This window comes from Neophocaena asiaeorientalis, unplaced genomic scaffold (assembly GCF_003031525.2).
Source record: "Neophocaena asiaeorientalis asiaeorientalis breed wild unplaced genomic scaffold, Neophocaena_asiaeorientalis_V1.1 scaffold31, whole genome shotgun sequence".
Classification (NCBI taxonomy): Eukaryota; Metazoa; Chordata; class Mammalia; order Artiodactyla; family Phocoenidae; genus Neophocaena; species Neophocaena asiaeorientalis.
Window position 1 is genome coordinate 1,402,202 of NW_020175320.1, and position 24,692 is coordinate 1,426,893.

The following is a 24,692-nucleotide window of genomic DNA, read 5'->3' on the forward strand; positions in this document are numbered from 1 at the left end:
GCAGGGGACATGGGTTCGAGCCCTGGTCCGGGAAGGTCCCACATGCCGCGGAGCAACTAAGCCCATGCGCCACAACTACTGAAGCCCGCGCTCCTAGAGCCCGTGCTCCGCAACAAGAGAAGCCACTGCAGTGAGAAGCCCGCGCACTGCAACGAAGAGTAGCCCCCACTCGCCGCCAACCAGAGAAAGCCTGCGAGCAGCAATGAAGACCCGATGCAGCCAAAAATAAAATAACTTTATGAAAAATAAAAAATAACCCTCTTAAGTGACGTATCTCATCACGTAAATACAAGACCAACCCCCCATTATCCAGTTCAGTTCATGGGTATTTCTTGAGTCCATCTGGGCAAGAATAGACTATGTCTGCCATGACGTTAAGTCACAGCGGAAAGCAAGTCCTAGAAGTTAAAGTTGCTCAAACGCAAAATATCAAAAGAAATATGCCCTTCCAGGCATTTCACTATTGATTATCCACAAGTAAGGGAGATATACAGTCAGTGCTGCCTGTTCAGCCTTCATTTTCATGAAGGCAAAGGTTAGAAGAATAAAGACTGCTATCAATTAAATATCATCTGAACTCTGAACTACTGAAGAAAAAGTCAGAGAGATGACTAACTGTAAACTTGGCTACTCCTTGACCCAACTACAACCAGGTCAGTTTAATCCCTAGTCTGAAGTCAGCCTCGATTTAGCAGTTGCTCAAGAAATTAGTTTAGTTCTTCGAATGACCTAAGAGCTCAATTCACAGCCCAGAATGAACCCAAACCTTCAGGTTCATTTATAAAACACTTCCTGTATACCAAGTCCTGTGCTATATGGCATCTCATCACATTTAACCTCCCAAACAACGCTAAGTAGGTGTTATTGTCCATCTTTTTCAGATGTGGAGACCAAGCCATAGAGAAGGTAAGATTACTGAACTAACTGGTAGTGATGAGAGAAGCTAAACCAAGATCTATCCAACTCCAAAGACTATGTCCTTAAGCTCCTTTTAGCTATATCTCTAACCAAGGCTTAAAATCTTTATTGGACAAGTAAAGGCCACTATGCATCAGACTGGCCTTTGGACACGGGAAGACCACTCACTCTATGTAAAATAGCCCACCAACCACTACCACTCTCTTCCCTTATTCTACTTCTTTCTAGCATTTATCTCTGAAATCACATCTATTAATTTCACATTCATTTGCGCTTCTACTATATTCCAGGCACCATAGATATGGCAGTGAATTACACAGACAACAATATTTGCCCTCACAGAGCTGACATTATTTATTTAACTTATTCCTGTCAGTCACCATACTAAAATATAATCTCCACAAGGGCAGGAACATTATCTGTCTCACTTACTGCGTATTTCCAGCACCTAGAACAGCCTCTGGTACATGGGTACAACAGACAGCAACCTCTGTCAAAGAATTCTACCTGTGACATCCTCAGCGAAGGTATAGGAAACTGGTCAAAACAATTCACCAAACTGATTTTATTCCCACGCAGAGTTCCTTATAGTGCATTGTCTTAGTGCTATACTACAAATGGCCATTAAATAAATCTTTAAATAAATCCTCTAAGACACAAAACAAACAGCAGTTTAGTTATCCTTAACAGTTAATTTTCCTTAGCAAAAAAAAAAAAGACCAGTAAAAGATAGCCACAGTACCATAGCAGGCAGTAAATGCATATGAGGAAAAAAAGGATTTTAAAATAGATTTTTATTTGCAAAAATAAAAATAAAACTAATCTGAATCGGGTTCCTTCTTCTTTCTTCTTGTCCCTTTTAAGGAAGTCCCAGATTCTGTTCTTCCTTTGCCATGCTCAGTTTGTTGTGTCATCCACTCTTTTTCTAGTTGTTTCAGCATGTCTGCAGTGAGGAGTCCTTGCTGCACCAATCTGGAAGCAAGGGATTTCTCTCCTGCACCAGAGCCAAGTGATGATTCCTTCTAGTTCGGCTCTTTACTGTTCCTGACAAACGGCACTGGCTTTCTGCTGATGAGTTCTGCAAATTCAGCAGTTTATGTGCCTCTGAAATTTTAATCAGTTTGGTGATGTTATGTACACCATCTTGGATAATGCCATCTAATTGTTTCTGGAGATCTCGAACAAGGCTGGCATCTGGAAACATATCTATAAACCGGTAGCTGGAAAAAAAGACATATTACATTATAGGAACAGCTCTTACCGCAGTCACTGGACTAATCTCAATGAAGTAACTACATCTTGACACTGACTCATTCCAAATATTCCCCTTTTGCAAAACTGTGTCCAGTGCCTTTGCTCAACCTTTATTTCGGCCAACACACCTAAGGAAGATGTTGTTATGAGAGTCGGTCCTTGCTCATATCTTAAATGATTCCAATATGCTCCCCTAGTGGGACATGCCCCTCCTTTGATAATCACTGATCTACAGCAGTACCTCTCAAATCACAATGTATACATGAGTCACCTCAGGATCCTGTTACAATGCAGAATTTGATTAAGCCTTGGGTGGGTCTGATATTCTCTATTTTCAACAAGCTCCCAGTTGATAACAATGCTTTTGGTCCAAGGATCATCATTTGCGTCACAAGGATCTAGGGGACTTTCTCACCTACCTATCTTAACTAGAATCGTAAGAACTCCTTAAGTCATTTTTGGAATAGGTATAAACCAGGCTCAACTGCCTTAATGGACAATAAACATAAAATAGAGCACCCTGCAAATATGTCCCTAATTTGAAAGTGCAAAAGACCATCATAAAACCTTTGATTCACCCTATTACTTAAAAAGTGAGAGTGCATACAGGAAAAAATTGGTACCTTAGCCACAGGTAAAGATCCAAGACATCATGGACAGCTTCAAGATCCATGAGGTCTTTAATATTCTTAGGTGGAAGTAATGGCCATTTAATATATCGTCGTAACCATGAGAAGGTCAGGGGCTCATTCCTGCTATACTGCCTGGCAAACTGAGAGAAACAGAAGAAACGAATTTGGTAAAACAATCAGAATTCACTTCAGTCTGTGACCAGAAAAAACAAAACAAAACAGCACAACAAAATATTAACTGTGGCTATATCTCAATAGGCAGGCTGGTTTCTCTCCTTCTTTATACTTTTCTGTATTTTAGAGAACATTTAATATCTTATAAAGGTACTTTTAAAAAAAAAGACATGATTTCCTTCTTTTTTCCAAAACCAGGGCAACAATATATACATGAACTAGCTTTCCAGGGAGTGTCTATTAACTTTTATGAACAATTAATGTTCTAAGTTCTAGGCAGACAGTACCCGAAGACTCTCATTCCTTCATGCAACAGTCCTATAGCTTCAAATGTGAGCTTGTATTTTTTAATATCCTCACTTATTATAAAGAAACTCTTTGAGGTGGCTTCGTGCAAGGTTGGTCATGAGTCAATCAAACTAGTAAAGAGACTACCTCTTTACTAGTTATATAGTTTTGGCCAAGTCACCACTGTGCTTCAGCTTCCTCATTACCATAAGACCATCATACCTCCTTCTTGAACCACACGACACTCTTGGAGAATATGCCGCCTCCCAGACAATGCTAGGCATTATTATGCATCACAATATACTATAGGAGACAGAAATAAAACCATGCAAGAACTATCAAGCAGAAGTTTAGAATCTTTAGCTTCAAAAAAAAAAAAATCTTTAGCTTCAAGGATAAGGTGATTTCAAATGATTCATTTCCTAATTAGGGAAAATTATCTCTAAATACTTAACCTAAGCAAGGTCAGTACTTTAGAGAGGCAGGGCAGTTTTCAAATAATTGTGGTTAAATAATGTCACAATTTTATTAATTTTAGTCTGGTGCATTCTTCTAGGTTTAATAAATGCCAAGTAGGACAGCCATGAAGAATGTAAATGTGACCACGCTAACTTACTAATAAGCAGGACATGCCAAAAAGTTTTCTTATAAAGGCAGTGGCTTTAATGTTTTTGGCCACAAACAACTAATGGAAGCCCATATGTAAAACAGCTAAGCACGGAGCTGCTCAGAGATGGGGAGGGAGAGAGGCCCATGCAGGAGCCATGGAACACAGTTTCAAAACAACTTCCTAAGGGGCATCAGAGACCATCAGTGGGATTGAGCTCCTTTATACTTCAGTAATAATGGAGATTAAGAAAAAAGAAATATCTCTAGATTTCACATTTTAATCTGTAAACACAACACATAACAACTATTGACCTGTACTGCTCCAGACTCCTTACTCCTTAGTAATACGCTTCCGCTTTATTAGGGTAGCTGCTTGAAGGATGGTGTAAATGGGGTAAGGGCCATGGGCTCCAGCTCCATCCAGGCCAGTTTTTTAAGTTTAAGATTTTGTTCCATAAACTTCAACCTTATGCTAGTTAGCTCTCTCACAAACGCCAGCTCTAAGAAACAGAGAGCTGGTAATAGCTGGACACAGTAAATAGCTGGACACGGAACACCTCTGAGACACATTGAGGAAAAAAGAAAAAGGCTAGCTACAGACTAATTCATTGTAACATTTATGGGAAAGCACACCCACCCAACAAAAACTAGAATTTCTACTCACACAGGTATGTAGGCAAATGTAACGGAAAAGGTCTGCAAGGATACACAATGCTGATAATAGCAGTTATGCCAGAGGACTGAGACTGAAGGTGGTAGCCCAATTTAACCTTCTCTAATGTTTTAATTTTGCTCACACAAAAAAAGTACTTATGTATTAGTTATGTAATTTTAAAGTAATTTAAAACATAAGCTTATAAATAGATTTGGTAAAAACAGAGCTAGTATGCAGAAAGCTAATATCTATTAAGAAGATGGCAGTGAAACTACAACAATGAATCAGGAAAAGATTCAAAGAGGAGACCTTTGGATTTAGTGGGGTGGGCGCTCCAAGCAGAAGCAAGAGGGACAGCAAGGGCCCAGAGATGTGAGAGGACAGGGCAGGAGACTGGAAGTTCAGCTTCTACTGCCTTTGCCTAGTCCCCCTGTTTGGGTGAATCTTGTGCTCAGAAGTTAGAGATCTGTATCCCTACCCAAATGAGTTAAAAGAAAAGAGGCTGGAACCTTGGCACCAAATTCACACAAGACAGCCATCCCCGGCCCAATGCCTGATAGTTAAGAAAACGGAATACTATGGCCACTACTGACCCCAAAGCCACCTCCCTTCCAAAACATATTACCCAACACCAATAAGGAAAAAGTATATCATCAGGCAAAGACCCCTTTCCTTGAAAAAACTGTTTAATTATTTTTGTTTTAGCTTCTTCAAAAAGGCTACCATATAAGACCAAATACAAAGCAAGACTTCTCCTTCCCCAAAAAAATTATCTGTAAGAAAAAAGAGCCATTTTTATTTAAGTTCATACACAGTAACTCATATTAAAGGGTACTCTCTTATTTCTTTATTTTGAATAACAAACTATTGCTTGGGGAAAATGCATCAACCTGAAACAACTCAAAATATCACAAAGATAAAGGCTTACCTGTAACAATGAAGAACAGACAAAAGGCTGCTTCTTGTTGATAGGGGCTGTGCAGAAAACATACCTCACTCGTAGACTTAATGGAATATGCTGGATCAACTCTGCAGAAAATTTAAAATCATCCATATTGCAGACAAAATACTGCCCATCAACTTGTGAAAAGTCTACAAAAATATCCTGGGGGGGAAAATATATTAAATTACTGGACTACCTAGACTCAAGTCTATAAATGACAATCACTTTAATCCATTAACAGACTTCCAGAAAGGCCTGCTTAATTCACTGCCTCCTCAAGCTAACAGACTTCCCCCATAGCCCTCCCGACCTGAAATACTCAGAAAATTCCTCAGGACAAAAGTCCCAAAAGATTTTGAGAGAAAGTTTCCACTTTCAAGATAAACTTCATAAACAGCAACTTCACAAAAACAGACTATCCATTCATGTCCACAAGGTTAACCAGTAATTGTCTGACATACTGACCTTTTTAGAAAAGCGATATAAGAGTTTCTACTTACAATGAGATTAGAAAGCGTTGTGTCAGGGAGATGGTAGGCAAACATTTCAATCTGTTCAGCAGTTGGATGAAGACCAGCTGCCTTTAGTAAAGAAGAAACAACCATAAGCTTATTATTTTTTTTAAGGATAAGTTTTCTTAAGTTATTTCAAGATAAGTCCTATATTCAGGTTAAGCTATTGCCAAATGAGTTAAGGGACAAGAATTTAAGTAAAACAGAGAAAAGCATCATACTTTGCCATTTATTACCAACTGGGAAAGCTGACGAGATGATTTAGTAAAACTAATCAAGTATACCCATCGAGTAATTAATCTTTTGCTTATATTTTAGTTATATTTCTAAAATCTATGATGATCTGATAGAGTACCACAAATAGTTTCCAGGGTCCCAATTCTCTCCACTGAACAAAAACGAAAAAGGAAAACCCAATCACTTTAACCAGGGCAATAAAACAGACATACATACATAAAGAGAAAATGTCAGCTATTGGAGGTCAGCTATCTCTTTACCTGTATATTTACACAATGTTAAGAATTGCCCACAATAAGTATAAGCAAGAAAATAAGAGAGAAAAGGAATGGGAAAAAGAAAGAGGAAAGGAGGAGAGAGAGATGAGTCATGGGAGGCAGGCAGACGATGAACACAAGAAAGGAGCTACACAGGAGGGAGATGGGGGAGATCCGTTATCAGCTGCACTCTTAACAAAAGCTACAGAAATGATTTCAACCACAGCTTTCCTCCCAGAACTTTTCCTTGCATTCTCTCATTTATATACCCTTTTACCTGGGTTCACTAAAATCAGATGAGCCTTAATTAGTGAATTTTCCAGGCAAACTTTAATTTGTAAGTTTGTTTAAAACATGTACACTTCTGCCTCATTAACTACACTAACCAAAATTTAACCCTGTCCTTACTGGTTCGAAGTTGTATAGCTTAATGCTATTTTTGCCCCCCACACAAAAGTTTCTTCTACTTCCGAGCTTCTCACAATTTTCAGTCTGCTGATATAGTTGTGTGCCCACCTGAAGCAACCGTGCCCCTATCCCCACCCACTGCTAGATTATAGGAAGAACTAAAGGAAAATCAGGTTTACTAAACTTGTTATATTATGGCTACATTTGTAAAATCTGAATCTTTCACTTGCATACATACATACATACATACATACTCTAACAAAGGGGTCTCTATTAGGCCTCTCAAAAGCAATAAAGCAGGGTTTTCTCTTCTTTATTTTTTTATTTATTTACTTATTTTATTTTTGGCTGTGTTGGTTCTTCGTTGCTGTGCACAAGCTTTCTCTAGTTGCAGTGAGCGGGGGCTGCTCTTTGCTGTGGTGCATGGGCTTCTCATTGTGGTGGCTTCTCTTGCTGCGGAGCACGGGCTCTAGGCACGTAGGCTTCGGTAGTTGCGGCACGCAGGCTCAGTAGTTGTGGCTCACGGGCTCTAGAGCGCAGGCTCAGTAGTTGTGGTGCACGGGCTTAGTTGCTCCGCGGCATGTGGGATCTTCCCGGACCAGGGCTCGAGCTCGTGTTCCCTGCATTGGCAGGTGGATTCTTAACCACTGCACCACCGGGGAAGTCCAAAGCAGGGTTTTCTTGACATGATTTTCATGGCACAAAATTTTCTTTTGCTTATTTGTTTCCAGGTGTCTGAGGCAAAAGTCTGGAAAGTAAGTGAAGGAAGGAATGACTGTCCTCCACAGAGAAGTAGCAATTACTATGTTACACCTTACCTTTATAGGATCCACAGGCCTATTCAAAATTTCCTTTAATAAACTGAGGTCTTCTCGATTCATTGTTGTAACCTCTCCTTCTTTAAATTTTGAACTGAATCTACCAGCTCTGCCAGCAATCTGCAAGGCTTGAGAGGTGGTGATTGGTTCTATTTCTTTCTCTCCCTTTTCATTGATACTGGGCTTCATAAGGGAGTAAAAAATAATTCTTCTTATGCTCCTGAAACAGAAATACAACTGATCTCACAGACTGCTGTCTGAAAAACCGTCCATCATTTGATTCATTACAGAAATGCTCACTCTAATTCTAGTTTAGGCCTACTTGCAATATTGCCCACTATTTACAAAGTAAGGTAAAAGGGTTTGTTGGTAATTCTTTTTCTTCCCTTTAAATAGCATTTTTTAATAACTGTGTACATTTACTAAAAATCATCATCAAATTATACATTTAAAATGCGTGAACCGTATAATATGTAAATTATACCTCAGTAAGGCTCTAGAAAATAACTTTTTTACAAATTAACCCCTAAAAACAGTGGCTGGCCCCGCATGCCCAACAGGCACACACCCTTGTTGACTGAGACACTGAAAATCAAGTGAGCTAATGTAATAGGTTAGCAGTGGTAGGAAGCAGCACTCAAAAGTCCAAGTGTTATGTGATATTTTCATTTTATTCCCTCAACAGGTATGAGCAAGATAAATCTCAGATCTATACTATAATATCCATTCTCCTAAATCAAAGTGTTTGGTCATTCTAATGCCAATTATAAGTTTTTTTAATTTCCATCTAACCCACTGAATATCCATGATTATTAAAAACAGATTACTTACAAATTAAGTCCCATGCCAACTGCATCTGTAGCAACCAGGATTTTGCATGGATCACCAGGATCATTAAACTTTCTGGCTTGAGCAAGTTTGGTCCCTAAAACAGCAACAGTTTATGTTAAATCAGTATTCTCAATCTTTTACTACATCACACTAAACATATCTTGGGGGCTTCTCTGGTGGCGCAGGTGGTTGAGAGTCCGCCTGCCGATGCAGGGGATACGGGTTCATGCCCCGGTCCGGGAAGATCCCACATGCTGCAGGGCGGCTGGGCCCGTGAGCCGTGGCCGCTGAGCCTGTGCGTCTGGAGCCTGTGCTCCACAACGGGAGAGGCCGCAGCGGTGAGAGGCCCACGTACAACCAACCAACTAACTAACTAACTAAATCTTGGAAACCCTTACCTCCTACTCTCCATTTTTATGGATAAAACTCTTATTATTTCAAATTTATTTCTCTGCATTCTCACAGAGCCAGTTATCCTTTATTTCCATTCCTTTAAGTATATCCACAAAGAGCAACAAAATCCTCTTATCATTTCTGAGGACACTCATCAATAGACTTTTGGTAATATTTTAAGAATATTACCAAGTTCATATTTTAATGACATTTCTGTAAGAAAGTCATCAGCTCAACATTTAAAAATACAGTCTAATAATATCAAGTAACAAGAGCTATAAATAATTAAAACACTTCTATCACCACAAAGATGACTAGAGAAATATTTATTTTATATGACCTATAATAAATTACACACCAAGCAACTTAATTCATATCTTTTACTGTGTTTTCTAGACATATCTCAACATAAATGGCAAAAACAAGAGATTTCATATCTTGTCATGATGAAAGCCAATAATTACCAGGTGGGAGACTGCCATATATAACAGCTGATTCCAATCCCCGAATTTCAATCTGTCGACTCACAGAATAAATATCATTCTTGCTAAAACAGACAATGCAGTCCCCAGGCCGAAGGTTGTCTAAAGATTCTAATGCCTGATCCAGCACAAAAATGGGGGTAAGCCTCTTATAGGTTCGAACCTACAATAAACGATATGATATTGTAAAATAACATACCTAACTCAGCTTCTTCTAATATTGTGAAAAACTCACAATCAAGCGTAGCTAGAAACTGATAAGTTCCAACTTTTTCAAGAGAAAATACAGAAAAACATTTATTTTGATATTATAAATATTACCATCCATTCTCACTGGTATTTCTAAATTAACAAAATGTTACAGAGGATTTCATAAATTTTCAAAGCACTTTCATATATATTTGATTTTTATGGCAATGTGGTAATTTCAGAAAGGTTATTAAATATTATTTCCCTTTTATGAAAGAATAAAATAGAGTCTAATAAAAGATCAGGTCTGATGAGGATTTTTCCAGTTCTAGCCTTCTCCGATTTGCTTAAAAACACAAAGTGAATAACAGCAAAGCCAAGACTGGAACCCAGAATTTCTTCCACTACATTCCACTATCTCTCCCTGAAAGCTGAGCACAAAACTAAAGTAATGGACCAATTTAAAAATATTTCTTCATTTTATTACAGAAGTCTGGTAAAGAAAACAAAAAGTAGGATTAAATGGAAATGAGTGGCTTCCTACTCTAGGAATTTGAAAAAGGGTACAAACTATCTCTACCAATCAGATATATATCAAAGTCCCCAATATCTGACACCTGAGACTTTGAAAATCACAAACTTTTGCTGGAGCCTCCAACTTCCAACATTCCTGATTTATTTAATTCTAAAGAGTTCTGTTTAAACTCCAAAAGGTTTTGTCAAGAAAAGATAAGGAATCTCCTTATACTTTTGGAGACTTAGGGTGTGACAGTCACGCAGTCAGAACTTTAGTTCATGAGGCTCAACCAACTATGTATGATCTAGTCAACTACGAGGAAATGAAGCTAATCTTTCAAGTTCTGATTTTGCCACCATCTGGGGCCTATGAAGCCACTGCCTGGGTACTCTGGGCTATTTGCTATGCCACCTTGAGAACAAAGTGTATAATCTAGTACCTCCACATCTTCCCCAGTTGTGTACATAAGCTCGGTAACCAGGTCAATAGCAGCAGATTCTCCACACAAATGGATTTCTTCAGCACAGAGTCCTGTTAAATGCAAAATTGGCGTTTCTTAAAATTTTAAAGATATAAAATTAAATATGCAATACTCTACATACCAAAAATACTTTAAGTTTGCTTACCTATTGCTTTACAACTTCTCCAAGTGTTTTCATATTATCTCTATGATTCTAACCTCAAAACAAAACCTTCTAGTAGGCAAAAATTATCACCACTTTTATAAATCTTGGGGTTTTTAAATTGCTTTGGCCAAGGTTTTGAGTCTACTAGAGGATGAAGCCAGCCTGAACTAGAACCTGCATTTTGATGGTTAATACTGAACATTAGTCCTATACTTTTTTTTTTTTCAAATTAGGCTCCATGGAATCACTGAGGTGCCTCAGAGGCTGGGGGCTGGTATGTAGAAGAAACTCCAAGCTCCTTACCCCTGAGCATATCCACTTTCATCTATTTTATATTACAGGCTTTAGTGTATACTCTTTGTTTACAGAAAGTTTACCTATGTTTTTAAATTTCAAAACACTTGCCCTACAACATGCTGATCAAAAATTCACTCCAATATCAAGCAGGAGAAACGTTCTTTCATGTCTATGGACCTCACTTCCAGGAGCCTATCCTAAAGAAGTAATAAAATGAATAAAAAGTTAACGCCTACAAAGATTTTTACTGCATCATTAATAATAGAGAAAAATGTTCGACTCTTTGGGACAAATTACAACTGGTCTCCCACATCCACAGGTTTCACATCTGCAGATTCAACCAACCACGGATTGAACATATTCAATCCGCGGTTGGTTGAATTCATGGATGCAAAAGCCATCCAACTGTAAAGGATTTGAGCATCTGCAGATTTTGTTATCTGTGCGGGTACAGGAACCAACATCCCACAAATACCAAAGGACGACTGTGTAGTACAGTTCTTCAATGGAGAACATGCAACATTAATATGTGGTATGAAAAAAAAGTCTATGAAACAACTGAAAAAAAAAGCAAGATAAAAATTATATATTCACAAAACACCATATACGTGAGAAAAAAGACTGCCATGAAACACCAAAATGTTAATAGTGGTTGTGTAAATATGGCAAGATTTGAACACTTTAATTAAGTGATTATGCTAATTTTATGACAGAAGAAATGGACTTCCCATTATTAGAACAATACTTAGAAAATTAAAGCTCACACTTAGCTGACTTTTTTGTTTGATTTGTGTCAAGAGAGAATCTAGCTGGCTCTATTTGGCAATGTCAAGCAGATAAATGCAGATAATTCGCAGTGCAGATGTCACAAAGCACAGGTTTTATAGCAATAAGACCACCAACCTAGTAGTGCTCTGGTCCAGGCCCATCCTCTGGCTGGATCTTTAATCATTTGAATTTCATCAATCACAGCCACTTCATCTTAAAATAAAAAGTTATCATGAGCAAGACAATCTACTTCAATAGTATTATAAACAAACCACAATACCAAAATTCAAGCTTTCAATACCACCATAATCATCATCATTACTTATTAGGTGCTTCATTTCTGGCAGGCTTGTTCTAAGTGCTTTACAACTCATTTAATCCTCACAACAAACCCATTAGGTAAGTATCATTATTACTTACATTTCCTTTTTTTTTAATCTCATCTGTTTTTTTTTTTAATTAAAAATAATTGTCTTTGGCCACGCCGTGAAGCTTGCGGGGTCTTAGTTCCCCAACCAGGGACTGAACCCATGCCTTCGGTAGTGAAAGTGAGGACTCCTAACCACTGGACCACCAGGGAATTCCCCTACATTTACATTTTACAAAAGAATAAACTGAGACCCAGAGAAGTTAAGTCACTGGCCCTAGTGTAAGATTTAAAACCGTGAAATTCAAACCCAGACCGTCTCTACTGCACTGCCTCCCAAACTGAACAGGTTCAGTTGTCCTATTTTCTGCAATCTCAGAGGCAGCCTGGAGAATCTGCCTAATAAGAACACATCCACACAGCAACTGAAGTAGCTCCTGGGACCAAGGAGTAGATAACCCTGCAGTAAAATGAAGCACCTCAGGAATCCAGACGGGTGTCAGGAGGAGAACCAGAGAAGAATGTGTAATTCCCTGAGCTCCAGCTCTGCTTATTCTTAGGGGTTTTAAAGCTTATTATGGTAAAAAAAATAGTGGCTCATTTTATTTTCTAATGCCAAAATGCTTCCAACCATATTATTTTATTCTTTTTAAGTCATATAAATTATATTTTACTTTGCTTCCCAAAATACCAAGGAGTTGCAAGGAGCATATTTTAAAAAAAGGAAAAATTTAATGTGCCCACAATGACATTTAGCAAACAAAAGAAAGCTAATTTTATACTGAAAAACCATCAGATTAAAAATTACTAGCATATCTGAGCGTATACAAACAAGATTAGAAAAGAGGGCACAGAAGAAGGAATTTTCATTTATATGTGCTATTTTAATTTTTACAATGTATTACTTTTAGAATAAATGGATTTTTTTGAAAACTATCCATTTACTCAGAAAGTTAAGATTATTAAAATGAAAAAGCAAGCTACCAAATAGTACATAATATATAATCCCTATTTTATTTAATATACACACTCACGATGCACACATAAATGCATACACAATACAAACACAGTCTAGAAAATATACACCACAGGGTTAATACTTGTTGATTCTGGATGGGTGGAATTGGGAGATTTTTTTTTTTTCCCTCTCTTTGCATTTATTTTTATGTTTTCTATAATGAAGAAATGATTGCCTATATAATAAGGAAAAAGTTAATTTTCATTTAAAATACTTTCAAAACTACAGTACTTAAATAGAAGTTTTCTGTGGTACTATGTGTAATAGTGAAAAACTTTAAACAACCTAAATATTCTTTAATAGAGGAATGAATAATTTTAGTCATAATATGGAATACTACATAACAATTTAAATGAATAAATGTGATATATATTCATGATACATATATATGTATACAAGACTAGATCTAAAAAATATGTAAAATAAAAAGCAAATTGTGGAATAATAATGCAATATGATAATCATGTAAATGTTTTAAAACACACAATCCACAGTATTGATAGGCAATACATAAGAGTGATACCAAAAAAAAAAAAAAAAAAAAGGAAAGGTATATACCAAATATTTGATAGCAACTGGATCAAAAGAGGAGAGAGGAATTGAACTGGGGAGTGACACAAAGGAAAATTCATACTTAGTGACATTTCAGTTCTTTTACGAGAAAAAGGGAAAGAAATTCAAAAGCAAACATAACAGAAAGTTTGGCATTTTTAAGTAGTGGTAAGTCCTGGGTATTTGCTGTACTATTCTTTTCTTTGTCTCAATTTAAAATTTTTTCGCAATAAAAAACACATTCCATATGTTCATCTGAATTTTAAAATAAAAAGTACTAAACCATAGCTTTTAAAATGGTGTATACATACAAGGAGTTGTAACACTGCACATCTCAACAGTACAAGCAACATGGGCAGCCTGTTTCCCATCTGGCTCTACCGTCACACGTTCTTCACCTGTTACCAAGTCACATGGCACACCCTAAGATGACAAAAAGAAAACTGGAATTATTTCCAGCTTGAAAACAATAGCAAAAAGAAGCTTTGGATGTTTAATAGAGTATTCTCTCCATTACGTCAAATTTATTTGTCTAATAGTTGAAACAAAATATTCCCAATCCTTTAAAAAAAATTTTAATAAGAAAATAAAAGCCACTCTTTTATATAACCTATGTAAACTTGGAAACATCTCAAATCAGCTAAATTCTCAGGTAACAAAAGCATGAGAAATTGCAGCAGTTTCACTTTTTACCTCTGTACTATTTCAATAGTTTCTGTACCATTTTAGTTTATTAAGATGAAATTGTTTCTATGTTCAAGAAGAATATTATAAATAAAATTTAAGAATATAAAGACCTCCTAATATATTTCTTTGAGAAGGACCAACATCAATGCTATGGTGTATTTGAGTTACCAACCACCCCCGTCCACTCAGGACTGAGGGGTTCCCCAGGATGAAGAACATTTGGTGCTAAATCAGGGAAAGTCCAGGCAAACTGGAACAGCTGGTCTCCACAGTGGCCTGAAACTAATGAGGAAACATCAGACATATCCAAACTGAGTGACAACTTACAACACAACTGACCTGTAGTCTTTCAAAATGTAAAGGTTTGGCATGGACATATATACGCTACCAAATGTAAAAGAGATAGCTAGTGGGAAGCAGCCGCATAGATGGCAAAATATGAAAATGGACTGTTAATTAAATAATGGTATTCTATCGATATTAAATGTCCTACTTTAGATGAATATCCTGAGGTTATGTAAAAGAAAGTCTTTGTTCTGTGGAAATACTTTAACTATTTATGAATAAGGAGGCATTATGTATGCAAATTACACAAATTATTCAGAACATAATAAAAGAGAACGCAAATCACCTACCAAGACGGGTTAATCTTTCATTATAAAGTCATAATAAAACAATGAACTAAAATGTGGCCCCTTTACTGCAACGATGCCTCAGACCACAGGGCATTCGGTCCTTTTCTCAGTCTTTATCGTTAGTTCTAGTTGACAGCATCAAAGGTCTAATCTTAAAAAAAGGTAAATGGAATACAACAGAGTAGGTGGGTAACTCTGAGGAGACAAAGAAGGGGTTCAGAGGGCGTTTCATCTATATCAATATTTTCTTTTTCTTTTTTTTGGCTGTGCCGCGTGGCTTACAGGATCTTAGTTCCCCCACCAGGGATTGAACCCGGGCCCTCTGCAGTGAAAGCACCAAGTCCTAACCACTGGACCTCCAGGGAATTCCCCAATAATACTTTATTTCTTGAATCTGATGGGAGTTGGGTAGTGGACTCAGGTTATCTGAATGTTATTCCCTGCATTTCTCTGTATATGTGAAATATTCTGTAATATTGTATTTCACTCATTCTAATACACACGTTTTTTCACATTTTAGTATCTCTGAAACCAGGATACCTCTTAACAATGGATGGCATGTCAGAATTCAGTCGGCAGCATCATCTTCTTTCTCAGTTTTACATAAAATAACAGTACATCTTACACTTGATGGCTTGTTAGATGCAATGCAATACGGCACTTTTTGTTAACAGTAAATTACTACATACGCCCTCCCCCTCTACCCCTTTAACTCCACTCTCCCCCAAATTAACAAGAAAAAGAGAGAATATTTGGTAATATACTAACAGCAGCATTACTCTTTTCGAAGATCTCATGTGCCAGTAATTTTAAAGGACCGCAATATACTCCAGATTTTGCTGACAAGTATTTCTGGATTGCATGATAAGTCTTTCCACTGTTCGTGGGACCTGAATGGAATATTATCTTCCGCTGTAAGACTCTGGCTTCTGGGTACCTAAAACATGAGTAGGTAAACAGCTTAATTCCATTAACCTCAAAATCCTGGCAAAGGTATTACATGAAAAAAATTCCAAGGAAACATCCTCTTAACATTCATAAGATAGCATCTTTGAAAAATTAAATGAGCTTCACATCCACACTAAAATGACTGCTTTCTAAGAATAGCATTTACTAACTAGAGGACAGAAAAATCCAAATGCAAATTAATTTATTGGATATTCTTGCCACTGTACAAATCCCCTTCCCCAAGAGTTACCTAAAATAAGTTTAAACTGCTAACAGCTCCAGAGATTTGTCCACATTATTTCCACAGCTCTACATATGCCCTATAAATAAATATTCCTAGGCTTCTGAATTTCAGCATACACAATAAAGTGACTGAGTCTTCTGCTTCTGGCCATGAGCACTTGCCCTCTCACCATAAACAAGTACAAAACTGGACAAAATATATACAGCAGCTGCCTGGGGACATGGACAGGAGGCAGTGCAGGACTACAAGCCCCAAAAGAAAGGAACACCTGAGATGAGCCCTGCTGTACCCCAGCAGGGCATAGGGAGGTGGAACCCAAGCAAGGTAAAGTAGTCCCACTGAGCTGAGCAGTAGAGATCAAGTTCAAAGCTGCTGATGCAGCTGGAATTGGAAAGCCAGAGTGTGAAAGAGAAAAAAGGGTGCAATAGAGGGGGAGCCTTGAAGTCTGTGTGGGAGTTCCTTGGGTCCTTGGCCAAGGGCTGGGCTGAGCATGTGCAGGGCCTAACAGAGGACTGCTTGCTAAGAGTTTGAGTGGAAAGTCTCAAAGAGTGGCAAAGTGCTAGGAGATGCTGGAGTTCCAGCCACAGTGGTGGTGGGGAGAGCTCATTAATAGCGTATTCAGCTGAGACACCAGGAAGGCCACACCTGAATTGTAAGGATGACACCCTAAAGGGCTACTCTAGATCTGCCCTAATAAAACCTTAAACCAAACTTGATTAGGATTCAAGGGGAGACACCAGTTAACTGCCTGCCCAAACTGCCCACTTTTCTAGAGAAAACAAAACAATCTAGACGACTTATGATTTATCATCCAGCATACAATAAAAGTATATAATGATCACTAATTTTCCAAGATTAGAAACTGAAAATTTCAAATCTACAAATAAAGAAACTAACCAGTTAGGTGGTATTCTTAGGTCACTGATTTTACGTAGATCATCCTTACATTCCAACACAGGAAATATCTGTTTTGCATGTCTCAAGAAAAATGGAAATAAATCATCCACGTGAGCTGGAAAATAAAACACTGCATTAATATGTGCAATCCAAATGTTATCCATAACTGCACTGAATGAGAACTTTACTCTTAGTGAGCTAAATTAAGGGGGCATTGCCAGAATAAAAAGAAAAACCCTAAAACAAGGAACTCTATCCTTTCCTGAGGTCCTGCTTTGTCTTACATTTTCCTCCTTATTTCACTTATATTTTCCAGGAAAACAGAAAATTGGCTTTCAACAACCACGTTCCACTTCTTCTATGCAAACAGGTAAAGATCAGCATTGATGAAAGTTAAGTTAAAAACAAAGAACCTGGGGGAATTCCCTGGCAGTCCAGTGGTTAGGACTCGGCACCTCATCACAAGGGGGCCCCGGGTTCGATCCCTGGTTGGGGAACTAGGATCCGCAAGTGGCATGGTACGGTCAAAACAAACAACAACAAAAAACAAAGGACCTGGGAATATACATTAGAGAGAAGGCCTGTGGTTACTGAAGAGAAATACAGGTGCCAAGTATTTTTTAAGCTACAGAGACCACTAAGAGACAAAACATGAAAGTGAATTGACGCCTCAGCAAGAAGTCTCCACACCTTAGTGGCTCTGATGAGGGTGGGGCTGTGTCCAATTCTGCTTTGTGTCCAGGTTCTACCTCAGTGCCTGGCCCACGGCAAAAGTCTAATAGTCAAATACTTAAAACTATAACCAAAGCCAAACTGCCAATGGGAACAAAATAATGATGTTCCTACATTTTTTTTTTTTGCGGTACGCGGGCCTCTCACTGTTGTGGCCTCTCCTGTTGCAGAGCACAGGCTCCAGACGCGCAGGCTCAGTGGCCATGGCTTACGGGCCCAGCCGCTCCGCGGCATGTGGGATCTTCCCGGACCAGGGCACGAACCCATGTCCCCTGCATCGGCAGGCAGACTCTCAGCCACTGCGCCACCAGGGAAGCCCAATGTTCCTACATTTTTATCTTTTATAGCAAGAGCTTTGTCCTAATATGAGGGAGAAACAAGCCAGTGGCAGAAACAGATGGAATCTGTCATGTATTAATTCTGTCTTGTGTGAGAGTTTATTTCAGTGTAGCCTATATATTACTACATAGTGAAGAGCAGATAATGACAGATGAAGACCCCAGTCTTCCTCCAGCCTAAGACATACGGGTGATTTAATAACCAGTTCAGGGACCCACTATAAAAGCAAAAGGACCTAGAAGGCCTCCTACGAAAGCACTGAATTATTTACAGAGGATATTAACAGGGCTTATTCTAAAGCAAATAACGCCCTAACTAGAGAAATAAACATAGGAAGAAATAAAAAGTATGCTCAACAGGATTTTAAAAAGTCTCTAAACACTTGCCTGCACTGAAGCAAATATCATTCAAAATAATGTGAATGTCCACATCCAGGGAATGAGACTGCATGATATAATTTCGAAAGCTTATGAAAGCTTGGTGGAAGAGACGAGCTGTGGGAAACACAAAATCAAAATAGGTAGGACTTAGTTTTCATTTAATTTCTCATTTTAAAAAATACATATACACGTCACACCTAACTCATCAAAGTGTCTTTTTCTTTTCTTGTAGTACAGCTGGTTTGTTATGATCTGGGCTAAAACTGATATTCTAGTAGACCATGAAGGAAAGCTGAACACACAGCTCCCTTGCCGTGTGTCTGGCTCCCCAGGTGCAGCCTGCCGATCTCCTGCCTACAGAGAAGCAAAAGTCAGGGACATTCTCTAGATTACAACTATGTATTAATAGGTATGTCCAGGCCACACTAGGTCCCACACAACAATGACAAAGCTGTAATCTAAGCAGTAATAAGATGTCGCTAATGGAAATCTTATTAGCCTTACCATCGAGTCCATAATCAGCACTCAGTTTCTGAATTTCTTTTCTCTTGTAAAACTTATCTAAGATCTTCTTTACTTCATCTGGAAGAAAGATATAAAAATTTAACATATGTTTAACATTTGTTTTCCAGACAGAGAAATGCCCAAAGAGCAAAAGAAACCTGAAGTCATAACACCCAAGGCAGCAGTCTACTGAGTGTTGCAAGAACTTGAAGGTTTTAGTTGATCACAAACTCTTTATAGTTTAATAGTGTCTAGAAAAAGTATAAAGTCAAACAATGCAATATTCCTGTAATACTGCAGAAGACTAAGCAAGGTGCTACAGGAGTAGCATCACCCCTAGCCTCCATAAGACCACTTTTAGATAACCATGTTCTGTTTTGTTTACTTACAACCATTCTGAACATCAAATAGTGAGCAGCTAAAGGTATCTAGAAAGATAACCAATTCTGTGAGGGCCAGATCATTATGCTTTCGTGTGAATGACTAAAGGAGCCAGGGATGATCTTTAGCTTGGAGATGATTTTAGGGAGAACAGATTATACATATTTTGTTCTAGATGGCATAACTAAAGTCAGTGGGAAGTGAAGGAAACAGATTTCAGTGTAATTTATACAAGAATTTCCTAATAATTAGAACAGGGAAAAGGGGTTGTCTCACAGAAGTGCCAGCTCATAGTCACTGAAAAGTACTCAAGCAAGGCTTAGATGACTGTATTTCAAGGGTGACAGCAGAGAAATTACTGTGCTATAGTGGAGGCTGGATTAGATACCTGCTGAAATAACATGCCACTATGAGTCCCTAATTTTACCGGTGAAAATACTTTTTTTTTTTTTTAATTTTTTTTTTGCGGTACGCGGGAAAGTACTTTAATCAAGTTGAAATTGTATTAACATTACACATGTGAAAACACTACTGCATTATTCTGTAGAGATAAACATTTTACTAATCCAGCCACACACTCTACATTTCTGGGAAGGCAGGCCAAAACTGATACAGTCTTTGCTCATGAAACACAGAAAGGCCAGGTGGCCTGTATTTTTGCCTCCCACCAGAGTACCAACTGCACTTGCATCCAACCACAACACACATACAACACTCACTGAAGAAATTAAGCCTGAATAAAGCATCTCACTATCAAAACTTTGCTTTGCAGAATGAGGGAATTTCAAAGTCGCTGGTTTAGCCATTAGGTTTGCCCACAACTAAATGTAAGATGCATACAAATATATCTACTATCACAGGCAGCTATCCTGATATTTCTGGGTTTCTGTTACTTTGTACCCAGTGGGTCCAACAGTTTCTTTACAATAGTGGAAAAATCAGTGACAAAAAAGGCACATGCAATTGCCTGGGGAAATTCTGCTGACCTATAAACTCAATACAAACTGAAGACATCACATTTATTAGAATTAATCCATTTTCTGTAACTAACACTCCAGTGTTATGCAAGAATTATGATACTTCACTCAATTTAAAATGCTTCAGAAACATGAGGTTTCTCATGCTAAGTGAAAGAAACTAGTCAGGAAGGCCCACGTATTGTATACTATTTATATGAAAGGTCCAAACAGAAAGGGAATGTGGATTAGTGGTTGCCACGGGCTGGGCAGAGGGGAGTGGGGGCTAGGGGAATGGGGAGTCACTGTTTCTGGGTATGGGATTTCTTTTGGGGTCATGAAAATGTTCTAAAATTAGATTATGGTGATAGTTTCACAACCCTGCAAATACACCATTTAATTACACACTTTAAATAGATAAACTTTATGATATGTAAATCATACTGTACAGCTATTTAAAAAATGAATACTACCCACATACTAAAAGTGAAGTTTCTCTGTATCAATACTTTCTTTTATCTAAAATTTAAAAGATAACTGCAAAAACATTAACACAATGGAAATAGCACAGAAAAAAATTTAATCTACTACAGAAGTATATGGAAACATCGTTTTGTTTTTCATAAAAATTAAGCTTTATCTCATTGTTCTTTTTTAAAATCATTCATTCATTCATTCATTCATTCACTTATGGCTGCATTGGGTCTTTAGTGTTGCGAGTGGGCTTTCTCTAGTTGTGGTGAGCGAGGGCTACTCTTCGTTGCGGTGTGCGGGCTTCTCATTGTGGTGGCTTCTCTTGTTGCAGAGCATGGGCTCTAGGTGCACAGGCTTCAGTAGTTGTGGCACACAGGCTCAGCAGTTGTAGCTCGCGGGCTCTAGAGCACAGGCTCAGTAGTCGTTGCACACAGGCTTAGCTGCTCCGTGGCATGTGGGATCTTTCCGGACCAGGGCTTGAAACCCGTGTCCCCTGCACTGGCAGGCAGGTTCTTAACCACTGCGCCACCAGGGAAGTCCCTGTCTCATTGTTCTTAACAGAATGACCTGATTTGGGGATCACAGTTACTTCTCATTTAAATTAACGGTGATTAAAGGAGACTCTCTAGATTTCAGCCACAGTAGAAATGACTCAGTACTACAACTTTTAACCAATTAATAGCTTTCTTCCAGCTTCCTACAATGGGAGTTTGGGATTTAATAACAGGTTCTCTTCTAAAATGTAAATGTACCTCACATGAGTCTTTACACAAAAATGATCCACTTTACTCACTCCACGTACATCTCGATGAAGAACGAAGTAGCTACTACTAATGGTTGGGACTGCTTAAACCTTATGATTTACCCATCTTGTTAAAATGTTTTAATTCGCTTGTTCCACTGTACTTATCGGTAATTAACTAGAAGCCCATTACTTAATACATCAAAGCTCTATGATCACTTGAGGGTTGGAGAAGCAGGTGGAAAGGCACAAAACTCAACCTCTTCAAAACAGAATTGGAAATGCCAAAGTCATAGTGGAAACAGGTGGGGAGAAGTGATCAGAATAGATCAGAACATCTCTAGGATCCAAAAAGGAAAGGGAGAATCAATCCTGAAGAGACTGTACCAAAGACCACCTAGTAGTGGCATTTAGTTTCCACCCCTTTAATATTACAACTAGTATTACCACTCTTGTTGAATATGAAGAAGTACTGAAATATTGTTCTAGTAGTGGTTGAACTCATGATGAACCTTTTTTATCATAACAAAGGGAATTATAAAAAATAGTACTAGATTTACTGAAACTGTCCCTATTGCAGCAGACAGTTGCATTAGGCCAAATGCCTCCGACCCTTCTGCATCTCTCTCAGGTGATGGGTGTGAGAGATGACTATTCCCTACACCCTCAAATGTATCTGTACCTGATACACCTACATCAAATTACAATGACTTCGTTAGGCTTCTGTCCTTAAGGGTCCCCTTGTAACCAACAGCATGATTCTCATCCAGGAAGCTAGCTGTGCTCTGGGCAGAAAAGTGTTGCCTAATACCCTATGCAGAAACTGTCTCCATAATCTTGATCCCCTTAGCATTACACCGTAATTCTGTACTTCGTGAGTGATTCGCCAGAACATACCAATCCAGGTGTTTTGAAAAGCAAGCTTCCCCCAAGACTCTGACTCCAGTTCACTTTACTAATATGGAGCTGAGTGGCTTCAACCCTACGAATCCAAGTTCCAATCTGCATCTACCCATCTAGCACTACTAGCATCTATGAGGAAACTACCACAACCTGTCTCAATTAATCTGATACCTTCTCTAGGAGTCACAACTGCTAATAAAATTCACTATGAATATTATTTGTTGTTGTCACGTCCTGTAAACATACCAGTTATCAATCAAAAATCAGAAAGAGATCATGTGAGGTGCATCAATCACCCATGGTCAGCCAGGGCTCACCTAGCTTACCTCAGTGCCTGGGTGCTACCTTCCTCCTTCACTGCTCCACTTGAGACCACCCAAAACTTCCAGCTTAGTCAGCTGTCCAAGAAAGGGGAGGGCCACTCTGCCATCAAAGGTAGCTGCACTTCATTGTTAGAACTTCCAAACACTTAAAAATTCATAACAGTGCCCAAAAGATTTCAAAACACTAATCTGGTGGGACCAGCTGATCATGAGTAAAAATACATCCAAGGAATTTTACACCAGCTACTAACAGCCTAAAGAAAGAGAGGCTTAGAACCTTTATTTATATGATACCCCAAAAATAAGTATTTTGTTAAATCCTCACATCAACCTATGCTATATAGTTGGGATAGATTATTTGGGCTCCTAGGGTAATAGTTTTCCCAGTTTCCACACATCACAGATTCTACTGCAGGGTAATTCCATTTTTCAAATAGTAAATGTTTAGTACAAGTGATACTAGTTTACATTTGTTCACCCCTTTACACTTTTCAAAGTGCTTTGCCCAACTCTTTATCATGACTTTCACGATCCAGAGATGTAAGCAAAGAAAATATTACTCTCATTTTACCATTTGGGAAATGGAGAAAAGGTAAGTAAACTGTAAATCGGGCCAGCCACTTAAGTGCTGTAATGACTATCACAAATATGCACCATCTTTCTACTTGTAGTCAATCATGTTCACATGGCTAAATGTGTTACAATCAACCAGAATAAATACACATATACATATAATATATATACATATACTTATATGTATGTGTTACAATCAACCAGAAAAAAATATATATATTATATATATGTTTACATAATATATAAGTATATGTATGTGCTACTGCATGACTAGATAAGTGTCAGGGGTAAAGACTGTCTACTTCATAAGAGTTACAGGAAAGATTAAATGGGTCACATGCTTAAAACAGTACCTATCTCTAGCAAACACTGAGTATTAGCCATTGTTATTTTTAGAAAAGGAAGAAGAAGATGGAATTACAGATGTATTCTAGGCAGAGGGAGTAACATGTGTAAAAGCCCTGGGGCACAAGTGCACATTTCATCAGTTTGACTGAAACAAGGAGAGTGGCTCGCAACAACGCTTCTCCAACAGGTACCCACGCCAAATCAGGCAGGGATTGAGGACCCTTTTAAACTGGGAACAATGGAAAAACATTAAACAATGTTTTGCAAGGGAGCAATAGGATTAGATCTTGCCACTTGCTGATGCTAAGCGATTCCTTTCCCTCTGGAGCCCCGGATGACCAGGGAACCTACCACTTCCGATGTGCACACCCTTATGTTCTACCTTGTACTACAGCTGGCCATTCATACGTCCTTCCTCCCCACAAGACTGTAAGTTTCTGGAGCGGAAGAGATCTGGATGTGAGTCTGGTTCCTCTTGGCGACCGCCATACAGCCTAACACAGTGTCTGGTTTGCGTAGGTACCCAGTCAATGACAAAAACTCCTGAAAGAAATCTTCCTTTGGCTTTTCAATGCCCCACTCCCTTGTCCCTTCTTGGAGCAATAGTTCTGGGTAGCGGGGGAGGAGAAAGAGTACGCTAGAAATCAGTCGTCCACCTAACGACTCAAAAAAGGTGAATCGTCCCATCACAAGAGGGCTTAAACCATTTACAGGACAACAGTGAAAGGGAGAAGGCCACTTCTGGAGCAGCACATCAAAGGATCAATAAGACACAGTCCCAAGCCTTGAAGGGCTCACACGCCAGTAAGGGAGACAGACAGTGACAGGCACGATGACAACGCTCGAGGGAACCTCGGGTCTCCAGGGGAAGGGCGGGGGGG

General features: G+C 38.5%; 1 protein-coding gene across 1 annotated transcript in view; it reads right to left on the minus strand.

The window, feature by feature from the left end:
• Positions 1–1,292: 1,292 nt before the first annotated feature.
• The window catches only part of SUPV3L1 (Suv3 like RNA helicase), a 23,828-nt gene continuing 428 nt past the window's right edge, over positions 1,293–24,692 (minus strand). The window contains 15 exon segments of the mRNA XM_024765569.1: positions 1,293–1,936; positions 1,939–2,138; positions 2,796–2,944; positions 5,459–5,635; positions 5,974–6,054; positions 7,706–7,925; positions 8,537–8,630; positions 9,394–9,574; positions 10,557–10,648; positions 11,944–12,021; positions 14,057–14,168; positions 15,836–16,004; positions 17,157–17,271; positions 18,614–18,721; positions 19,112–19,189. Coding sequence (XP_024621337.1) covers positions 1,737–1,936; positions 1,939–2,138; positions 2,796–2,944; positions 5,459–5,635; positions 5,974–6,054; positions 7,706–7,925; positions 8,537–8,630; positions 9,394–9,574; positions 10,557–10,648; positions 11,944–12,021; positions 14,057–14,168; positions 15,836–16,004; positions 17,157–17,271; positions 18,614–18,721; positions 19,112–19,189 — 2,054 coding nt within the window. The 3' untranslated portion in view covers positions 1,293–1,736.